General features: G+C 48.3%; 1 protein-coding gene across 5 annotated transcripts in view; it reads right to left on the bottom strand.

The window, feature by feature from the left end:
• LOC144481878 (integrin alpha-7-like) overlaps positions 1-19,734 on the bottom strand; it is a 211,015-nt gene that overhangs the window by 66,673 nt on the left and 124,608 nt on the right. For all 5 annotated transcript variants that reach the window (XM_078201024.1, XM_078201026.1, XM_078201027.1 and 2 more), the window contains 5 exons: positions 13,008-13,215; positions 10,719-10,912; positions 9,317-9,405; positions 5,297-5,424; positions 3,409-3,504 (listed from right to left, as the gene is read on the bottom strand). In XM_078201024.1, coding sequence (XP_078057150.1) covers positions 3,409-3,504; positions 5,297-5,424; positions 9,317-9,405; positions 10,719-10,912; positions 13,008-13,215 — 715 coding nt within the window. The remainder of the gene's footprint in view (positions 1-3,408; positions 3,505-5,296; positions 5,425-9,316; positions 9,406-10,718; positions 10,913-13,007; positions 13,216-19,734) is intronic.

Below are 19,734 nucleotides of genomic sequence, written 5' to 3'. Positions count from 1 at the left end.
GCTCCAAGACAGATCCACAGGGGACGACCGGACAGATGTGGCACATCTGTAACCGTCACAGGTCAGCTGACTGGTTCTCCGACCAATGGGACACATGAGCGATCAAGCAAAAGCGAGCGGTGCCAAAGCAGCCTCCTGTGGCATTATTCTCCAGTCACTTCCAGGAGTGGTGCTTGGCAATGGTTGGCACAAGGGCACGGCATGATATGTCTCGTTTGCCAGCTTTTTGTGGGTTCTGCTGGCTGTCCTTGGAGCTGATGAATGCCCAGAGGATGGAAAACACTCCTGGTTGGCCACTTAGCTTTGCGACACATCAGCTGTTAGTACAGCCAAGCCAATAGCTCCAAGGCTCCAAGGCACACCCACAGCAAGCAACTGGTGCGCCCTTACGAAGTGTTGGCGCTTGAGACGGAAAAGCCTATTTTGCCAGCAATAACGGCCTTTCCCAGGCTAACGCCCGTATTCAGCGCTGAAGTGCCCACAAGCCACATTCCTTCAAACTGCAAACTTGGCAGCATGCGATAAACCTTCACGAACTGCGAGCTCCTCTCTCTCATGCTATTGCATAATTTGCGCCAGCGATAAAAATTTTGAGGCACTTTTTCCCGAAAGATGTAACCTTGGTGCTGGACACTAGCCTGCAGTACTGAACGGGATCCTCTCCTCTCTTAACTAATTTGTGCCATGCTGCTACCATCACCCCCCACCCCCCCCCCCCCCCCCCCCCACCCCTGCCACACACCCCTGCAAAGGCCAAGGCACAGTTCCATGGGTGCCAGTCAGTCATCTGGATACCCAGCCCAAGTTGCCATTCTTCACGTGCAAGATGCTCAGCTTGGCCACTTGACGCAAGGGCGGCACGGTGGCACAGTGGTTAGCACTGCTGCCTCGCAGCGCCAAGGACCCAGGTTCAGCTCCGGCCTCGGGTCACTGTCTGTGTGGAATTTACACGTTCCCTCCGTGTCTGCGTGGGTTTCCTCCGGGTGCTCCGGTTTCCTCACACAGTCCAAAAGACAGGCAGGTTAGGTGGATTGGCCGTGCTAAATTGCCCCTTAGTGTCCAATGATGTGCAGGTTAGGTGGATTGGCTATGCTAAATTGCCCCTTAGTGTCCAATGATGTGCAGGTTAGGTAGATTGGCCATGCTAAATTGCCCCTTAGTGTCCAATGATGTGCAGGTTAGGTGGATTGGCCGTGCTAAATTGTCCCTTAGTGTCCAAAGATGTGTCGGTTAGGTGGATTGGCCATGCTAAATTGCCCCTTAGTGTCCAAAAATGTGTGGGTTAGGTGGATTGGCCGTGCTAAATTGCCCCTTAATGTCCAAAGATGTGCAGGTTAGGTGGATGGGCCATGCTAAATTGCCCCTTAGTGTCCAAAGATGTGCAGGTTAGGTGGGTTGGCCATGCTAAATTGCCCCTTAATGTCCAAAGATGTGCAGGTTAGGTGGGTTGGCCATGGTAAATTGCCCCTTAGTGTCCAAAGATGTGTAGGTTAGGTGGATTGGCCATGCTAAATTGCCCCTTAGTGTCTAAAGATGTGTGGGTTAGGTGGATTGGCCATGGTAAATTGTCCCTTAGTGTCCAAAGATGTGCAGGTTAGGTGGATTGGCCATGGTAAATTGTCCCTTAGTGTCCAAAGATGTGCAGGTTAGGTGGATTGGCCATGCTAAATTGCCCATTAATGTCAGGGGTTTATCCGGGTAAATATGTGGGGTCTCCTTCTGCACTGTAGGGATTCGACGATTCTGCAACCGGGAAGGGGGATTGAGGGAGGGCTCGCATCTCAGCCTGATCCTGAGGGAAACAGCTTGTGTGTGTGGGAGTATACAATGGTGAATGAAACTCAAAATCCATTCTTTCCAAATAGATGCATGATTTCATATCCAAAACTGCAGAGAGGAAATCACCTCCCCCACCCCCAGCCCAGCTTCAGGCAACCCCTAACCTATCTTTATAGTCAGCGTGCACAGACCTGGCTCATGGGTCCTGAGGCCAATTGTCATACCTGCCATAAGTAGACGAGAGGTCAAAGTTGGAACCTTCCTGGTCTATGTCAGTCAGCAGTAAAGGAATGTGCATTTACCCACCAAGCCATTGGGGTCTCTTCCTTATATTGAATTATTAGCATTTACAGCACAGGCCATTCGGCCCACCAGGTGGATATTAGAGGGTTGTGCACCACAACAGCCTCCTCCCACACATCATGTATCAGCATATCATTTTGCTCCTATCTCCCTCCAGCTTCCCGTTAAATGTACCGATATTACTCCCCTCAACTCCTCTCAGTGCTGGTTCCACATTCCTTATAGGGTCCCTACAGTGCAGAAGGAGGCCATTCGGAACATGGAGTCTGCACCGACTCTCCAAAAGAGCATCTCAACCAGGCCCACCCTTTGCACCCTATCACTGTAACCCCACACATTTACCATGGTCAATCCACCAACCTACACATCTTTGGACATTAAGGGGCAATTTAGCATGGCCAATCCACCAATCTACACACCTTTGGACATTAAGGGGCAATTTAGCATGGCCAATCCACCTAACCTGCACATCTTTGGACACTAAGGGGCAATTTAGCATGGCCAATCCACCTAACCCGTACATCTCTGGACACTAAGGGGCAATTTGGAATGGCTAATTCACCAAACCTACACATCTTGGGACACTAAGGGGCAATTTAGTATGGTCAATCCACCTAACCTGCACATCTTTGTCGACTAAGGGGCAATTTACCATGGCCAATCCACCTAACGTGCACATCTTTGGACACTAGTTTTAATGTTTATTTATGAGTGTCACAAGTAGGCTTACATGAACACTGTAATGAAGTTATTGTGAAAAGCCCCTAGTCACCACACTCCAGCGACTGTTCGGGGACACTGAGGGAGAAATTAGCACGGCCAATGCACCTAACTAGCACGTCTTTTGGACTGTGGGAGAAAACCGGAGTAGCCGGAGGAAACCCACGCAGACACGGGGAGAACGTGCAGACTCCGCACAGACAGTGACCCGAGGCCGGAATTGAACCCGGGTCCCTGGTGCTGTGAGGCAGCAGTGCTAACCACTGTGCCACCACAAATTCTCACTCTCTCTGGGTAAAGAAGTTTCTTCTGAATTCCCCATTAGATCTATTAGTGACTATCTCATATTTACGGCCCCTCATTCTGGTCTCCAAAAATGAAGACACCTTGTCCAAGCCCAAACTATCAAACCCTTCCAAACTGTAAAGGTGACAGATCACCCCCTCAATAAAGGTTTCTTCTCCTTTCTGACTCTTAAAACGCAGAGAGAACCTGTACACGTGAAATTTCGATCGCATTTCCTTCTCAGAGGAGCCGGTCCCCTGCTGCCAGAGTTGAGGGAAGCACCTTTTAAGGTTCGATCGTCCGTTTACGATCGATTCTTACCAGGTTCCTTGGATGCGTTTGCAGTTCTCCAACTTCACGTCAATCTGCTGGGGATGGATGTAAACCTGTTTCGTCACATTAATGACAGGACATGCTCTGAAGAAAAAGACAAAAGATCCAGAAATGATGTGAGGATAATCATTTGACCACTACCTGAAATCTTGTGTTACCTGTGACTGTGCGGCCAAATTCCCCTCCAAACTCGATTTTCAAGTTTGCTGACGACACCACCGTAGTGGGTCGGATCTCAAACAATGACGACACGGAGTACAGGAAAGAGATAGAGAATCTGGTGAACTGGTGCGGCAACAATGATCTCTCCCTCAATGTCAACAAAACAAAGGAGATCGTCATCGACTTCAGGAAGCGTAGAGGAGAACATGCCCCTGTCTACATCAATGGGGATGAAGTAGATATGGTCGAGAGCTTCAGGTTTTTACTTGTCCAGATCACCAACAACCTGTCCTGGTCCCCCCATGCCGACACTGTAGTTCAGAAAGCCCCACCAACACCTCTACTTTCTCAGAAGACTAAGGAAATTTGGCATGTCAGCTACGACTCTCAACAACTTTTACAGATGCACCATAGAAAGCATTCTTTCTGGTTGTATCACAGCTTGGTATGGCTCCTGCTCTGCCCAAGACTGCAAGGAACTACAAAAGATCATGAATATAGCCCAATCCATCACGCAAACCAGCCTCCCATCCATTGACTCTGTCTACACTTCCCGCTGCCTCGACAAAGCAGCCAGTATAATTCAGGACCCCACGCACTTTGGATATTCTCTCTTCCACCTTCTTCCGTCGGGAAAAAGATACAAAAGTCTGAGGTCACGTACTGACCGACTCAAGAACAGCTTCTTCCCTGCTGCTGCCATCAGACTTTTGAATGGACCTCCCTCACATTAAGTTGATCTTTCTCTACACCCTAGCTATGACTGTAACACTGTATTCTGCACCCTCTCTTTTCCTTCTCCCTTATGTACTCTATGAACGGTATGCTTTGTCTGTATAGCACGCAAGAAACAATACTTTTCACTGTATCCCAATACATGTGACAATAATAAATCAAATCTAATATTAAGCTGATCTTTCTCTACACCCGAGCTATAACTGTAACACTATATTCTGCACCCTCTCCTTTCCTTCTCCCCTATGTACTCTATGAACGGTATGTTTTGGCTGTATAGCGCGCAAGAAACAATACTTTTCACTGCATCCCAATACATGTGACAATAATAAATCAAATCAAATCAAAAATCAAATTACTTTTTTAGTCAGAATGCCTCAATTATTATTTTATCGTGTCTTGTTAATTCATCTCAAGGGGAGGGGGTAAAAACATGTTCTCAGGCCCAAAACCAGCCTGGGCCGCAGGAAAGAGGCCGGATGATAGGGGGAAAGTAGGCCTCAGGCCCCATCGGAGTTGCCGGAACTGGCCAAGTTGAAGACATCAATGTGGGGTTCACCTCCCCCTTTGCGGTGGCCTTCTAATTCCTGGGAGGCGTGTATTGGGATACCAGTGGGGCTGGGGGGAGCGGGAGGGGGGACGGGACACACCAGCTCTTAAGGAAAATCATACCCATTGATTGAGCCAATGCGTAAACCTGACATCCAGTTTCCTTTCAATCTTTTTCTTGCCTCCGTCTGTTGGCGGGCAGCTGCTTGGCCTTCCGAACCTCAGTGAGTCTCCTTCCCATTTTCCTGGAACACCTGCTGTTCCAAAGCGGGATGCCTCCAAATTATTGGAGCTCCTCCTTCCAGGATACCAACCCCAGGACAGCGCCAAGATGTTTGTCCCGCCGGTCCTGGCCTCCGCTGCTTTTCCCCCTATCCGCTCCAACTGTCGCGCGCCCCGTGTGGATAGGAATGACCCCCCAAGGCCTCACCTGAACAGGACTGCAGAGTCTGAGAGTGACCCAACCACCATGTCAGGGTAAAAATTATCATCGATGTCCAGCCCCCCAGCGATGGAGTATCCGAACTTTGTTACTCCGACTGTTTCGCCCTCGATTATCTACAAACGCAAAAACACAGTTCAATAGCGCAGACAAATCGACGACTCAAAGTGCGGGCTGAATTCGAAAATCACATATCCCCTGAATTCACCCATCTTCAATCACGAAATATACTTTATCCTGCCTCATAGAAACATAGAAGCTAGAAGCAGGAGGAGGCCATTCAGCCCTTCGATCCTGCTCCGCCATTCCTTATGATCATGGCTGATCATCAAATTCAATATCCTGATCCCCCCCTTCCCCCCCATATCCCTCGATCCCTTTAGCCCCAAGAGCGATATCTAATTTCTTCTTGCAATCACACAACGTTTTGGCCTCAACTACTTTCAGGTGGAGAAGGTGGTGAAGAAGGCATATTGCATGCTTGCCTTTATAGGACGGGGCATAGAGTATAAAAGTTGGGGTCTGATGTTGCAGATGTATAGAACGTTGGTTCGGCCGCATTTGGAATACTGCATCCAGTTCTGGTCGCCACACTACCAGAAGGACGTGGAGGCTTTGGAGAGAGTATAGAGGAGGTTTACCAGGATGTTGCCTGGTATGGAGGGGCTTAGTTATGAGGAGAGATTGGGTAAACTGGGGTTGTTCTCCTTGGAAAGACGGAGGATGAGGGGAGACTTAATAGAGGTGTATAAAATTATGAAAGGCATAGATAGGGTGAACGGTGGGAAGCTTTTTCCCAGGTCGGTGGTGACGTTCACGAGGGGTCATGGGTTCAAGGTGAAGGGGGGGAGGTTTAACACAGATATCAGAAGGACATATTTTACACAGAGGGTGGTGGGGGCCTGGAATGCGCTGCCAGGCAAGGTGGTGGAGGCGGACACACTGGGAACGTTTAAGACTTATCTAGATAGCCATATGAACGGAGTGGGAATGGAGGGATACAAAAGAATGGTCTAGTTTGGACCAGGGAGCGGCACGGGCTTGGAGGGCCGAAGGGCCTGTTCCTGTGCTGTATTGTTCTTTGTTCTTTGTTCTGTGGTAGTGAATTCCACACATTCACCACCCTCTGGGCGAAGAAATTTCTCCTCGCCTCAGTCCGAAAAGGTTTATCCCTTATCCTCAAACTATGACCCCTAGTTCTGGACTCCCTCACCATCGGGAACATTCTTTCTGAATCTACCCTGTCTAACCCTGTTAGAATTTTATACGTTTCTACGAGATCCCCTCTCACTCTTCTGAACTCCAGTGAATATAATCCTAACCAACTTAGTCTCTCCTCATATGACAGACCTGCCATCCCAGGAATCAGCCTGGTAAACCTTCGCTGGACTCCCTCTATAGCAAGGACATCCTTCCTCAGATAAGGACACCAAAACTGCACACAATACTCCAAGTGTGGCCTCACCAACGCCCTGTACAATTGCAGCAAAACATCCCTATCCCTACACTCAAATCCTCTCGCTATGAAGGCCAACATACCATTTGCCTTCTTTACTGCCTGCTGTACCTGCACGCTTACTCTCAGCGACTGATGCACGAGGACTCCAAGGTCTCACTGAGTATCCATCTCTCTCAATTTTTACCCAATCTCGGGCGGCACGGTGGCACAGTGGTTGGCACTGCTGCCTCACAACACCAGGGACCAGGGTTCGATTCCCGGCTTGGGTCACTGTTTGTGTGGAGTCTGCACGTTTTCCCCGTGTCTGCGTGGGTTTCCTCCGGGTGCTCCGGTTTCCTCCCACAGTCCGAAAGATGTGCTGGTTAGGGCGCGTTGGCCATGCTGAATTCTCCCTCAGGGTGCCCAAAAAGGCGCCAGGGATTTTCACAGTAACTTCATTGCAGTGTTAATGGGACATTAATAAATAAACTTTAAACTTCAAGTAATAATCTGTCTTCCTATTTTTGCTACTAAAGTGGATAACCTCACATTTATCCACATTATACTGCATCTGCCATGCAGATGCCCACACACTCAGCCTGTCCAAATCACGCTGAAGCATCTCTACATCCTCCTCACAGCTCACCCTCCCACCCAACTTTGTATCTTCTGTAAATTTGGAGATAATACATTCAGTTCCCTCTTCCAAACCATTAATATATAATGTGAACAGTTGGAGTCCAAGCACAGGTCCCTGCGGAACCCAACTAGTCACTGACTGCCAATCGGAAAAAGGCCCATTTATGCCAACTCTTTGCTTCCTATCTTCTAACCAGCTTTCTATCCATCTCAAGACACTACCCACAATCTCATGTGCTTTAACTTTACATAGTAGTCCGTTGTGTGAGAGCTTGTTGAAAGCCTTCTGAAAGTCTAAATAAACCACATCCACTGGTTCTCCTCGGTCAACTCTACTAGTTACATCCTCAAAAAATTCCAATAGATTCGTCAAGCATGATTTCCCTTTTGTAAATCTATGCTGACTTTGTCTGATTATACCACTGCCTTCCAAATGCCGAGTTATGAAATCCTTGATAATGGACTCGAGTAACTTCCCCAGTACCCACGTTAGGCTCGGGTCTATAGTTCCCTGTTTTCTCTCTATCTCCCTTTTTGAATCGCGGGTTGACATTAGCTACCCTCCAATCTGTAGGAACCAGTCCAGAGTCCAAAGAATTTTGGAAAATAACCACCACTGTTCTGTCCTTCCGTTCTCATCCCAATCCATTTGGAATATTCCTCTCCTCAGAGACAAGGATCTCTACCGGAGAATGGAACTCTTCCTCACATTTCGTTCCTTGCACGTCAAGGTCAAATGTCGCACCGACCAGGATACATCACCTCAGCAACAAACTCCAGCCTCAGGGAGGACACTGCGCCTGCAAAATATTTCCAATTCCCACCATGGTAGCCCCTCTGAGCAGGGCTAACCGACAGATGATTCCCCCCGGCACTTTCTGAGTGGTGCGGCATGGTGGCACAGTGGTTAGCACTGCTGCTTCACAGCGCCGGAGATCCGGGTTCAATTCCAGCCTTGGGTCACTGTCTGTGTGGAGTCTGCACATTCTCCCTGTGTCTGCGTGGGTTTCCTCCAGGTGCTCCGATTTTCTCCCACAGTCCAAAGGTGTGTAGGTTAGGTAGATTGGCCATGGTAAATTGCCCCTTAGTGTCCAAAGATATGTAGGTTGGGTGGACACTAAGGGGCAATTTAACATGGCCAATCCGCCTAACCTACACATCTTTGGTCACTAAGAGGCAATTTAGCATGGCCAATCCACCTAACCCGCACATCTTTGGACACTAAGAGGAAATTTAGCATGGCTAATCCACCCAACCTGCACATCTTTGGACACTAAGGGGCAATTTAGCATGGCCAATCCACCTAACCCGCACATCTTTGGACAGTAAGGGGCAATTTAGCATGGCCAATCCACCCAACCTGCACATCTTTGGACACTAAGGGGCAATTTAGCATGGCCAATCCACCTAACCCGCACATCTTTGGACAGTAAGGGGCAATTTAGCATGGCCAATCCACCTAACCTGCACATCTTTGGACTGTGGGAGGAAACCGGAGCACCCGGAGGAAACCCACGCAGACACGGGGGAGAACGTGCAAACTCCACACAGGCAGTGACCCGAGGCTGGAATTGAACCCGGATCCCTGGCGCTGTGCGGCAGCCGTGCTCACCACTGTGCCACCGTGCCACTCTATCACCTGTGGGAATTTGCGAGATTGAGTAAATGATCCCACTTGGAATTGTTCTCCCACCTCGTCTGTGACTGGGATTCTCCAGTCCCGCTGCAGTGAATGAAGCTTTGGCTGAGTGCCAAATCCTCCGTTCTCGCTGGCGGCGGGGGCGGGGAGTGCGAGTTCAGAAAATCCCGCCCCCCAATCTCCAAAGAAGTCACGAGCTGCATCATCAGTTGACTCAATCAAGTGAAAATTGTGTGTGTGTGACTTTCAAATCCCTTTAGAAAACAGATCAATGAACTCATTAAGTTGTTACCTGAGCCGGAATGACATTGAGCCCAAAGTTGTTCCCATGGTAGATGTAGACCTTCCCATGTCCGTCGTAAGGGGCTCCAACAGCGATGTCTTGCAGAAGAAGAGAAAATTGTTCTTTAGTTCAATCTATCCAAGAAAGCACGTTACACACTCGCATCTCAGACTGCGGAAATCAGTCACCTGATTTGAACGTTCATAACCAGATTCGCTCTGTGCACAGCAGACGTCAACAGACCCACATAATCAAACACGGAGGCTGGAATTTTCCAGCACTTCCCACCAGTGAGCTTTTCCAGTCCTGCCACTGGCGGCACGGTGGCACAGCGCCGAGCACTGCTGCCTCACAGCGCCAGGGACCCAGGTTTAATTCTGGCCTTGGGTCACTGTCTGTGTGGAGTTTGCACGTTCTCCCCATGTCTGCGTGGGTTTCCTCCGGTTTCCTCCCACACTCCAAAGATGTGCAGGTTAGGTTGACTGGCCATGCTAAATTGCCCTTCAGTGTCCAAAGATGTGCAGGTTAGGTGGATTGGCCATGCTAAGTTGCCCCTTAGTGTCCAAAGATGTGCAGGTTAGGTGAATTGGCTATGCCAAATTACCCCTCAGTGTCCAAAGATGTTCAGGTTAGGTGGATTGGCCATGCTAAATTGCCCTTTAGTGTCCAAAGATGTGTAGGTTAGGTGGATTGGCCATGCTAAATTGCTCTTTCGTGTCCAAACATATGCAGGTTAGGTGAATTGGCCATGCTAAATTGCCCCTTAGTGTCCAAAGATGTGCAGGTTAGATGGATTGGCCATGCTAAATTGCCCCTTAGTGTCCAAAGATGTGCAGGTTAGGTGGATTGGCCAAGCTAAATTGTCTTTAGTCGTGGGGGATTAGTAGGGTAATTACGTGGGGTTACGGGGATAGGGTGGGATTGCTGTCAATGCAGGTTCGATGGGCCGAATGGCCTCCTTCTGCATTGCAGGGATTCTATGACACGACACCCTTGCGGGGCACATCCCCTGGCAGCGGAGGGTGCCGGGCACACAAAACTCCATGGACATCGGTGGGACCAGAACATCTGCCTCCGTCCAATGGTTGGTTGCTTCCGCCGCCGGAAAATATGTCGCGGGAGAAACGGAAAATCTCACCGAGGACAATCGAACACCGTGTCCGGGATATCAAAATCTAAGCAATGTCCTTATTTACTTGTGGGTTTCCAGATGTTCTCACTGACCATTTGAAACCTTGGTGGCTTTTTGGAGGATTAAGCCTTCAGCTGACTTTCACAATGTCCAAAAAAATGGGCATTTGTACGGTCAGGAATTTACCTCATGATTGTTACAAAAAAAAGCGCCAAGGCTCCGGATCACCAGTGCCACTGGACAGGGCTTCACCCATCGCCAACACACATCGGGACTTACCTCCAAAGCCATCTTGATTGATGTCCCCAATGTTAGCTACAGCCAGCCCAAATAAGGAGTCCTTGGTGCCATTCAGCCGGAGACTCCGCGCCCTATTCCATCTGCCGGCCTGGTTAATGTACACATAGACAGCCCCACCAATTTCTTCCTTCCGGTCAAAGAAATAAGGAGCACCAACTACGAGGTCCATCCAGCTGCAAAAAAAACCAGGTCAATATGATGTAATCATAAAATCCTACAGTGCAGAAGGAGGCCATTCGGCCCATCGAGTCTGCACTGACAACAATCCCATCCAGGCCCTATCCCCGTAACCCCACATATTTACCCTGCTAATCCCTCTAACTACGCATCCCGGGACACTAAGGGACAATTTAGCACGACCAATCCACCTAACCTGCACATCTTTGGACATTAAGGGACAATTTAGCACGGCCAATCCACCTAACCTGCACATCTTTGGACACTAAGGGACAATTTAGCACGGCCAATCCACCTAACCTGCACATCTTTGGACACTAAGGGACAATTTACTGTGGCCAATCCACCTAACCTACACATCTTTGGACACTAAGGGACAATTTAGCACGGCCAATCCACCTAACCTGCACATCTTTGGACACTAAGGGGCAATTTAGCATGGCCAATCCACCTAACCTGCACATCTTTGGACACTAAGGGACAATTTAGCACGGCCAATCCACCTAACCTGCACATCTTTGGACACTAAGGGGCAATTTAGCATGGCCAATCCACCTAACCTGCACATCTTTGGACACTAAGGGACAATTTAGCACGGCCAATCCACCTAACCTGCACATCTTTGGACACTAAGGGGCAATTTAGCATGGCCAATCCACCTAACCTGCACATCTTTGGACACTAAGGGGCAATTTAGCATGGCCAATCCACCTAACCTGCACATCTTTGGACACTAAGGGGCAATTTAGCATGGCCAATCCACCTAACCTGCACATCTTTGGACACTAAGGAGCAATTTAGCATGGCTAATCCACCTAACCCGCACATCTTTCGGACTGTGGGAGGAAACCGGAACACCCGGACAAAACCCACGCAGAGACGGGGAGAAGGTGCAAACTCCACACAGACAGTGACCCAAGCCGGGAATCAAACCCGGGTCCCTGGTGCTGTGAGACAGCAGTGCTAACCACTGTGCCACCATGCTGTCCATGTCATGCTGTGGAACATCTGTACCAGGCAAAGCGGTGGAGAATCTGAGACAACAACATCTCTTTATTCCCTTACTATCTAATCTGTGTACAGTTCTGGTCACCCTATTATAGAAAGGATCTTATTAAACTAGAAAGGGTGCAGAAAAGATGTTATCGGGATTTGATGGTTTGAGTTATAAGGAGAGGTTGGATAGACTGGAACTATTTTCCTGGGGTGTAGGAGGCTGAGGGGTGATCTTATAGAGGTCTATAAAATAATGAGGGGCACAGATCAGCGAGATAGTCAATATCTTTTCCCAAAGGTAGGGGAGTCTAAAATTAAAGGGCATAGGTTTAAGGTGAGAGGGGAGAGATACAAAAGGGTCCAGAGGGGCAATTTTTTCACACAGAGGGTGGTGAGTGTCTGGAACGAGCTGCCAGAGGCAGTTGTAGAGGTGGGTACAATTTTGTCTTTTAAAAAGCGTTTAGATAGTTACATGGGTAAGATTAGTATAGAGGGATATGGGCCAAATGAGGGCAATTGGGACTAGCTTAGTGATTTTTAAAAAAGGGTGGCATGGACAAGTTGGGCCGAAGGGCCTGTTTCCATGCTGTAAACCTCTATGACTCTATCCTTATTTTTTTTTATTCATTCGTGGGACAGGGGCGTCACTGGCTGGCCAGCATTTATTACCCATCCCTAGTTGCCCTTGAGAAGGTGGTGGTGAGTTGCCTTCTTGAACAATTGTGTGTCAGTGCAGAAGGAGGCCATTCGGCCCATCAAGTCTCCACCGACAAAAATCCCACCCAGGCCGTATCCCCGCAACCCCACGTATTTACCCTGCTAATCCCCCTGACACTAAGGGGCAATTTAGCATGGCCAATCCACCTAACCTGCACATCCTTGGAATGTGGGAGGAAACCCACGCAGACACGGGGAGAACGTGCAAACTCCGCTCAGACAGTCACCCAAGCCAGGAATTGAACCCGGGTCCCTGGCACTGTGAGGCAGCAGCGCTAACCACTGTGCCACCCAATGTGTGGAGGGTGTGAGGGACTGAATGTCACTCATTGCACTAGTGTGAGAGAGAGGTGAATGGTTTAACGGATTTTATCTTACCCGTCGCTATTCAGGTCAACCGTGGCAACCGCGTAGCCGTACGATGACCCCAGCTCCTCCCCCCACAGGATGTACTCGGGTGCCAGTCGATTGACGCCTTCTTTCCTCAGGATCACCACGGCGCCGGTGTGGTTGGCTCTCGGAGCTCCGGACACCACGCTCAGCTCATTCTGTCGAGTGAGCCCTTTACCTGAATCGACTGAGAATCCTGGAAGGAGCACAGGGCAGTTACAAACAAAAGGCCACTGGCTGAGGGAGATGGGGACACAGTTAGTGAGGAGTTTTAGAAACACAGGACTCATGCACTGGGGTCATGGTTTTAATAACCACTGGTTAGACGTCTCTCGGGACTTCCAGGTAAATTACGTTGAGTGCCGAACCTGTTGCTATATATTTGGTTACCTGAGCCAGCACATTGAGGTACATAAGCACATGTTAGTAACACAAATACCAGACTACAAAAGGACATTGGGCTCCAATATTAACCAATTTTAACCCACGTAACTGCGTCAGGTGACTCAGCCATTTTTACACAGCGTTACCCTCCACTGGCCCCAATGGGAATAACATTGGGGTTATATTACTCTGCACTGACCTCAATGGGGAATAACGTTGGGGCAATATTACGCTCCAGTATCTCAATGGAGAATAACATTGGAACAATATTACTCTCCATTATCTCAATGGAGAATAACATTGAGACAATATTAACCTCCACTGCCCTCAACGGAAAATTAAATTGGGACAATATTACTCTCCATTGCCCTCAATGGAGAATAACATTGGGACAATATTACTCTCCATTATCTCAATGTGGAGTAACAGTAGGTGGGTTGTAAAACCAGACAGGAACAGTCTTTATCCTTCGCCGCAACCCCATCCGGCCTAGAAAGGCAATCTGTTATCAGTGACACTGTTCCGGTGTTGGGGGTAGTGTGTGCTGTTTTGTGGGGGGGTACAGGGATCTGTTGGAGCAGCCACGTTTACAATTCAGCTTTCACATTTCTTCAAATAGTGTCGCTTTAAGCCCATTCTGATGTACAGAGCAACACTTGGTGTGACGCCAGGCCTCAATCACATCACTGTGTCGTCCACACACTTTTCAAATATCACAGTGCATCCTATACAATTACCAATGTGTTTTTTTTTAAGTTACCCAGTCACGAAAGATAGGAAACTCAGTTGTTTGCAAACAGCAGTGTAACACAGTAAAGCCCTTGATTGTGGTTAGGTACTTTGGAAAGATGGAAGACCCACAGGGGAAGCTCGCTGGTGGTCAGTAATGCACGTTTCTCTCCTTCATGTTCATGTGATGTGTTAGAGGGATGACCAGGTCCACCCTACCTCCAACAGGGACTCATTACTCAGAGTCATGCAGCACAGAAGGAGGCTATTTGGCCCATCATGCCTGTAAGAAGTCTCACAACCCCAGGTTAAAGTCCAACAGGTTTATTTGGTATCACGAGCTTTTGGAGCGTTGCCCCTTCATCAGGTGAGTGGGAGTTCTGTTCACAAACAGGGCATATAAAGACACAAACTCAATTTACAAAATAATGATTGGAATGCGAGTCTTTACAGGTAATCAAGTCTTAAAGGTACAGACAATGTGAGTGGAGAGAGGGTTAAGCACAGGTTAAAGAGATGTGTATTGTCTCTGGACAGGACAGTTAGTGAGATTTTGCAAGCCCAGGCAAGTCGTGGGGGTTACAGATCGTGTGACATGAACCCAAGATCCCGGTTGAGGCCGTCCTCATGTGTGCGGAAACTGGCTATCAGTTTCTGCTCAGCGATTCTGCGTTGTCTCACTAAAATCTCACAAACTGTCCTGGCTGGAGACAATTTACACCTCTTTAACCTGTGCTTAACCCTCTCTCCACTCGCACTGTCTGTACCTGTAAAGACTTGATTACCTGTTAAGACTCGCATTCCAACCATTATCTTGTAATTGAGTTTGTGTCTATATATACCCTGTTTGTGAACAGAACTCTTCACTCACCTGATGCAGGAGCAGCTCTCCGAAAGCTCGTGCTACCAAATAAACCTGTTGGACTTGAACCTGGTGTTGTGAGACTTCTCACTGTGTTTACCCCAGTCCGACACCGGCATCTCCATATCTTCCTGTAGCAGCCCTTTGAAAGACTTATCCAATTAGCTGCACTGCCCCGCCTTCTTCCCATATACCCACTCACTTACGGTTTGCAGCAGTGAGTCGTACCCTGAGTGTGTCGAAGCCAAATATATTTCATGAGCAAATAAATATTTGCATTATTAGCCAAGAGCACTTCCTAAAACAAAATAGGGGCCACTTTGATGGCTGAGTGGGTGGGATCTGTGAAGTTAGTCCTTGTATAGTACTGAGCTAATCCTCCCTGTTCTGCTCTGATTTTAAATCCCCCTCTCCCTGTACCAGCGCTGCTGGGCTGTGTCCTGGAGCCGGGGCTCAAAGTTGGTGCCAAGGACCTGCCACTTTCCTATCAGAGTGCCACTGGAGATAAGTAAGCAGAGCGACAGCTGCTGAGTGGCACAGTGATTAGCACGACCGCAAAATGGGATGAGTGTAGTCAGGTCTTTGCTGACCAACATGGACATGATGGGCCAAATGGCCTTCTGTACTGTAAACGTCTAAGGGGCAATTTAGCACAGCAAATCCAGTTAACCTGCACATCTTTGGACACTAAGGGACAATTTAGCATGGCCAATCCACCGAACCTGCACATCTTTGGACACTAAGGGACAATTTAGCATGGCCAATCTACCTAACCTGCACATCTTTGGACACTAAGGGACAATTTAGCATGGCCAATCCACCGAACCTGCACATCGTTGGACACTAAGGGGCAATTTAGCATGGCCAATCTACCTAACCTGCACATCTTTGGACACTAAGGGACAATTTAGCATGGCCAATCCACCTAACCTACACATCCTTGGGCATCAAGGGGCAATTTAGCATGGCCAATCCACCTAACCTGCACATCTTTGGACACCAAGGGGCAATTTAGCATGGCCAATCCACCTAACCTACACATCTTTGGACACTAAGGGACAATTTAGCATGGCCAATCCACCTAACCTACACATCTTTGGGCATCAAGGGGCAATTTAGCATGGCCAATCCACCTAACCTACACATCTTTGGACACCAAGGGGCAATTTAGCATGGCCAATCCACCTAACCTACACATCTTTGGACACTAAGGGACAATTTAGCATGGCCAATCCACCTAACCTACACATCTTTGGGCATCAAGGGGCAATTTAGCATGGCCAATCCACCTAACCTACACATCTTTGGGCATCAAGGGGCAATTTAGCATGGCCAATCCACCTAACCTACACATCTTTGGACACTAAGGGACAATTTAGCATGGCCAATCCACCTAACCTACACATCTTTGGGCATCAAGGGGCAATTTAGCATGGCCAATCCACCTAACCTACACATCTTTGGGTATCAAGGGGCAATTTAGCATGGCCAATCCACCTAATCTACACATCTTTGGACACTAAGGGGCAATTTAGCATGGCCAATCCACCTAACCTACACATCTTTGGACACCAAAGGGCAATTTAGCATGGCCAATCCACCTGACCTACACATCGTTGGACACCAAGGGGCAATTTAGCATGGCCAATCCACCTAATCTACACATCGTTGGACACCAAGGGGCAATATAGCATGGCCAATCCACCTAATCTACACATCTTTGGACACTAAGGGGCAATTCAGCATGGCCAATCCCCCTAACCTGAATCGATGAATCTATGAAAAAGTTTTAAAAGTTTATTTATTAGTCACAAGTAAGCTTACATTAACACTGCAATGAAGTTACTGTGAAAATCCCCGAGTCGCCACACTCCAGGGCCCGTTCGGGTACACTGAAGGAGGATTTAGCATGGCCAATCCACCTGACTAGCATATTTTTCGGACTGTGAGAGGAAACCGGAACATCCAGAGGAAACCCACGTAGACATGGGGAGAAAGTGCAAAAGTCAGTGACCCAAGCCAGAAATCGAACCCGGGTCCCTGGTGCTGTGAGGCAGCTGTGCCAACCACTGTGCCACCCTGCCACCAACTTGGAAATGTGATTGACTGAGGGATGGATTAGATGTTATCCTTTCGTCTCTGGAGCTCGGGTCAGAACCCAGTCCATCTGGTGGAGGTCATCTCGACCTATTGGCTTTAAGGATTCTGTGTTCAACAGGCATGGACAGTCTGATCCTAGCTTCAGTGAATGTGAGCCAACTGCGCAAAACTATCCGTAAATGGGCACCAAATTGGCATCCTCATTCCGCGATGCCCCAAAGGTGGCAAATGGAGAAGTGGAGCCGTTAAGGCACAAGGTACAACTGCTTTTTTTGTGACAGACCAACTCCCCAGCTCCACCAGGAGGTTGCCTCTTTTTCATCATAATTGAAGAGTGCCGAATAAAATGGTGGCAAAAGTACAGCTTTGAAATGGGTGTATTTGGAGTTATCGAGTTGTATAAAGCAGAGGCAGCTTTACTCTGCGGTTACCTGTACCACACCCGGCCAGTTGATGGGTCTAAGTGGAGAAACCATTTCCCCAGCAGAGAACACTCAGCACATTGAGAAAGGCACAGGAAAGTTGTTGAATCCCACGTTGTTGGTCCCCTTATTAGCGGAAGGATATATTGGCCTTGGAGGGAGTGCAGAGAAGGTTCACCAGGTTGATACCAGGGATGAGGGGTGTTGATTATGAGGAGAGACTGAGCAGATTGGGTTTGTACTCGTTGGAATTTAGAAGGCTGAGGGGGGATCTTATAGAGACCTATAAGATAATGAAGGGGCTGGATAGGGTAGAGATGGAGAGATTCTTTCCATTTAGAAAGGAAGCTAGAACTAGAGGGCACAGCCTCAAAATAAGGGGGGGTCAGTTTAGGACAGAGTTGAGGAGGAACTTCTTCTCTCAGAGGGTGGTGAATCTCTGGAATTCTCTGCCCACTGAAGTGGTGGAGGCTACCTCGTTGAATATGTTTAAAGTGCGGATGGATGGATTCCTGATCGGTAAGGGAATTAGGGGTTATGGGGATCAGGCGGGTAAGTGGAACTGATCCACTTCAGATCAGCCATGATCTTATTGAATGGCGGGGCAGGCTCGAGGGGCTAGATGGCCTACTCCTGCTCCTATTTCTTATGTTCTTATGAATAAAAAGGAAAATATGATTGAATCTGAGGGTGAGCATTACTAGACCTTGTCTGATTTTTACATTCGTTACAAAGTGTTTTCTTTAATACACAAGCTTATTGATGGCATGGGTGGCACAGTGGTTAGCACTGCTGCCTCACAGCACCAGGGACCCGGGTTCGTATATAGCTTCAGGTGACGGTCTGTGCGGAGTTTGCATGTTCTCCCCATGTCTGTGTGGGTTTCCTCTGGGTGCTCTGGTCTCCTCCCACAGTCCAAAGCTGTACTTTTGCCACCATTTTATTCGGGGAGTTGGTCTGTCACAAAAAAAGCAGTTGTACCTTGTGCCTTAACGGCTCCACTTCTCCATTTGCCACCTTTGGGGCATCGCGGAATGAGGATGCCAATTTGGTGCCCATTTACGGATAGTTTTGCGCTGTTGGCTCACATTCACTGAAGCTAGGATCAGACTGTCCATGCCCGTTGAACACAGAATCCTTAAAGCCAATAGGTCGAGATGACCTCCACCAGATGGACTGGGTTCTGACCCGAGCTCCAGAGACGAAAGGATAACATCTAATCCATCCCTCAGTCAATCACATTTCCAAGTTGGTGGCAGGGTGGCACAGTGGTTGGCACAGCTGCCTCACAGCACCAGGGACCCGGGTTCGATTTCTGGCTTGGGTCACTGACGTTTGCACTTTCTCCCCATGTCAACGTGGGTTTCCTCTGGATGTTCCGGTTTCCTCTCACAGTCTGAAAAATATGCTAGTCAGGTGGATTGGCCATGCTAAATCCTCCTTCAGTGTACCCGAACGGGCGCTGGAGTGTGGCGACTCGGGGATTTTCACAGTAACTTCATTGCAGTGCTAATGTAAGCTTACTTGTGACTAATAAATAAACTTTAAAAACTCTTTCATAGATTCATCAATTCAGGTTAGGGGGATTGGCTATACTGAATTGCCCCTTAGTATCCAAAGATGTGCAGTTAGGGGGATTGGCCATGCAAAATTGGCCCTTACTGTCCAATGATGTGTAGGTTAGGGGGATTGACCATGCTAAATTGCCCCTTGGTGTCCAAAGATGTGCAGGTTAGGTGGATTGGCCATGTTAAATTGCCCCTTAGTGATAAAGATGTGTAGGTTAAATGGATTAGCCATGATAAATTGTCCCTTAGTGTCCAAAGATGTGCAGGTTAGGGGGATTAGACATGGTAAATTGTCCCTTAGTATCCAAAGATATGTAGGTTAGATGGATTAGCCATGATAAATTGCCCCTTCGTGTCCAAAGATGTGCAGGTTAGGTGGATTGGCCATGGTAAATTGTCCCTTAGTATCCAAAGATAGGTGGATTGCCAATGATAAATTGTCTCTTAGTGTCCAAAGATGTGTAGGATAGGTGGATTGGCCATGCTAAATTGTCCCATAGTGTCCAAAGGTGTGCAGGTTAGGTGGATTGGCCATGGTAAATTGCCCCTTAGTGTCCAAAGGTGTGTAGGTTAGGTGGATTGGCCATGCTAAATTGCCCCTTAGTGTCCAAAGGTGTGTAGGTTAGGTGGATTGGCCATGGTAAATTGTC

The sequence above is a fragment of the Mustelus asterias genome, chromosome X (assembly GCF_964213995.1).
Source record: "Mustelus asterias chromosome X, sMusAst1.hap1.1, whole genome shotgun sequence".
In the NCBI taxonomy this organism is placed as follows: domain Eukaryota; kingdom Metazoa; phylum Chordata; class Chondrichthyes; order Carcharhiniformes; family Triakidae; genus Mustelus; species Mustelus asterias.
The sequence above is the reverse complement of the archived record's forward strand: the minus strand, read 5'-3'. Positions and strand labels throughout refer to the sequence as shown.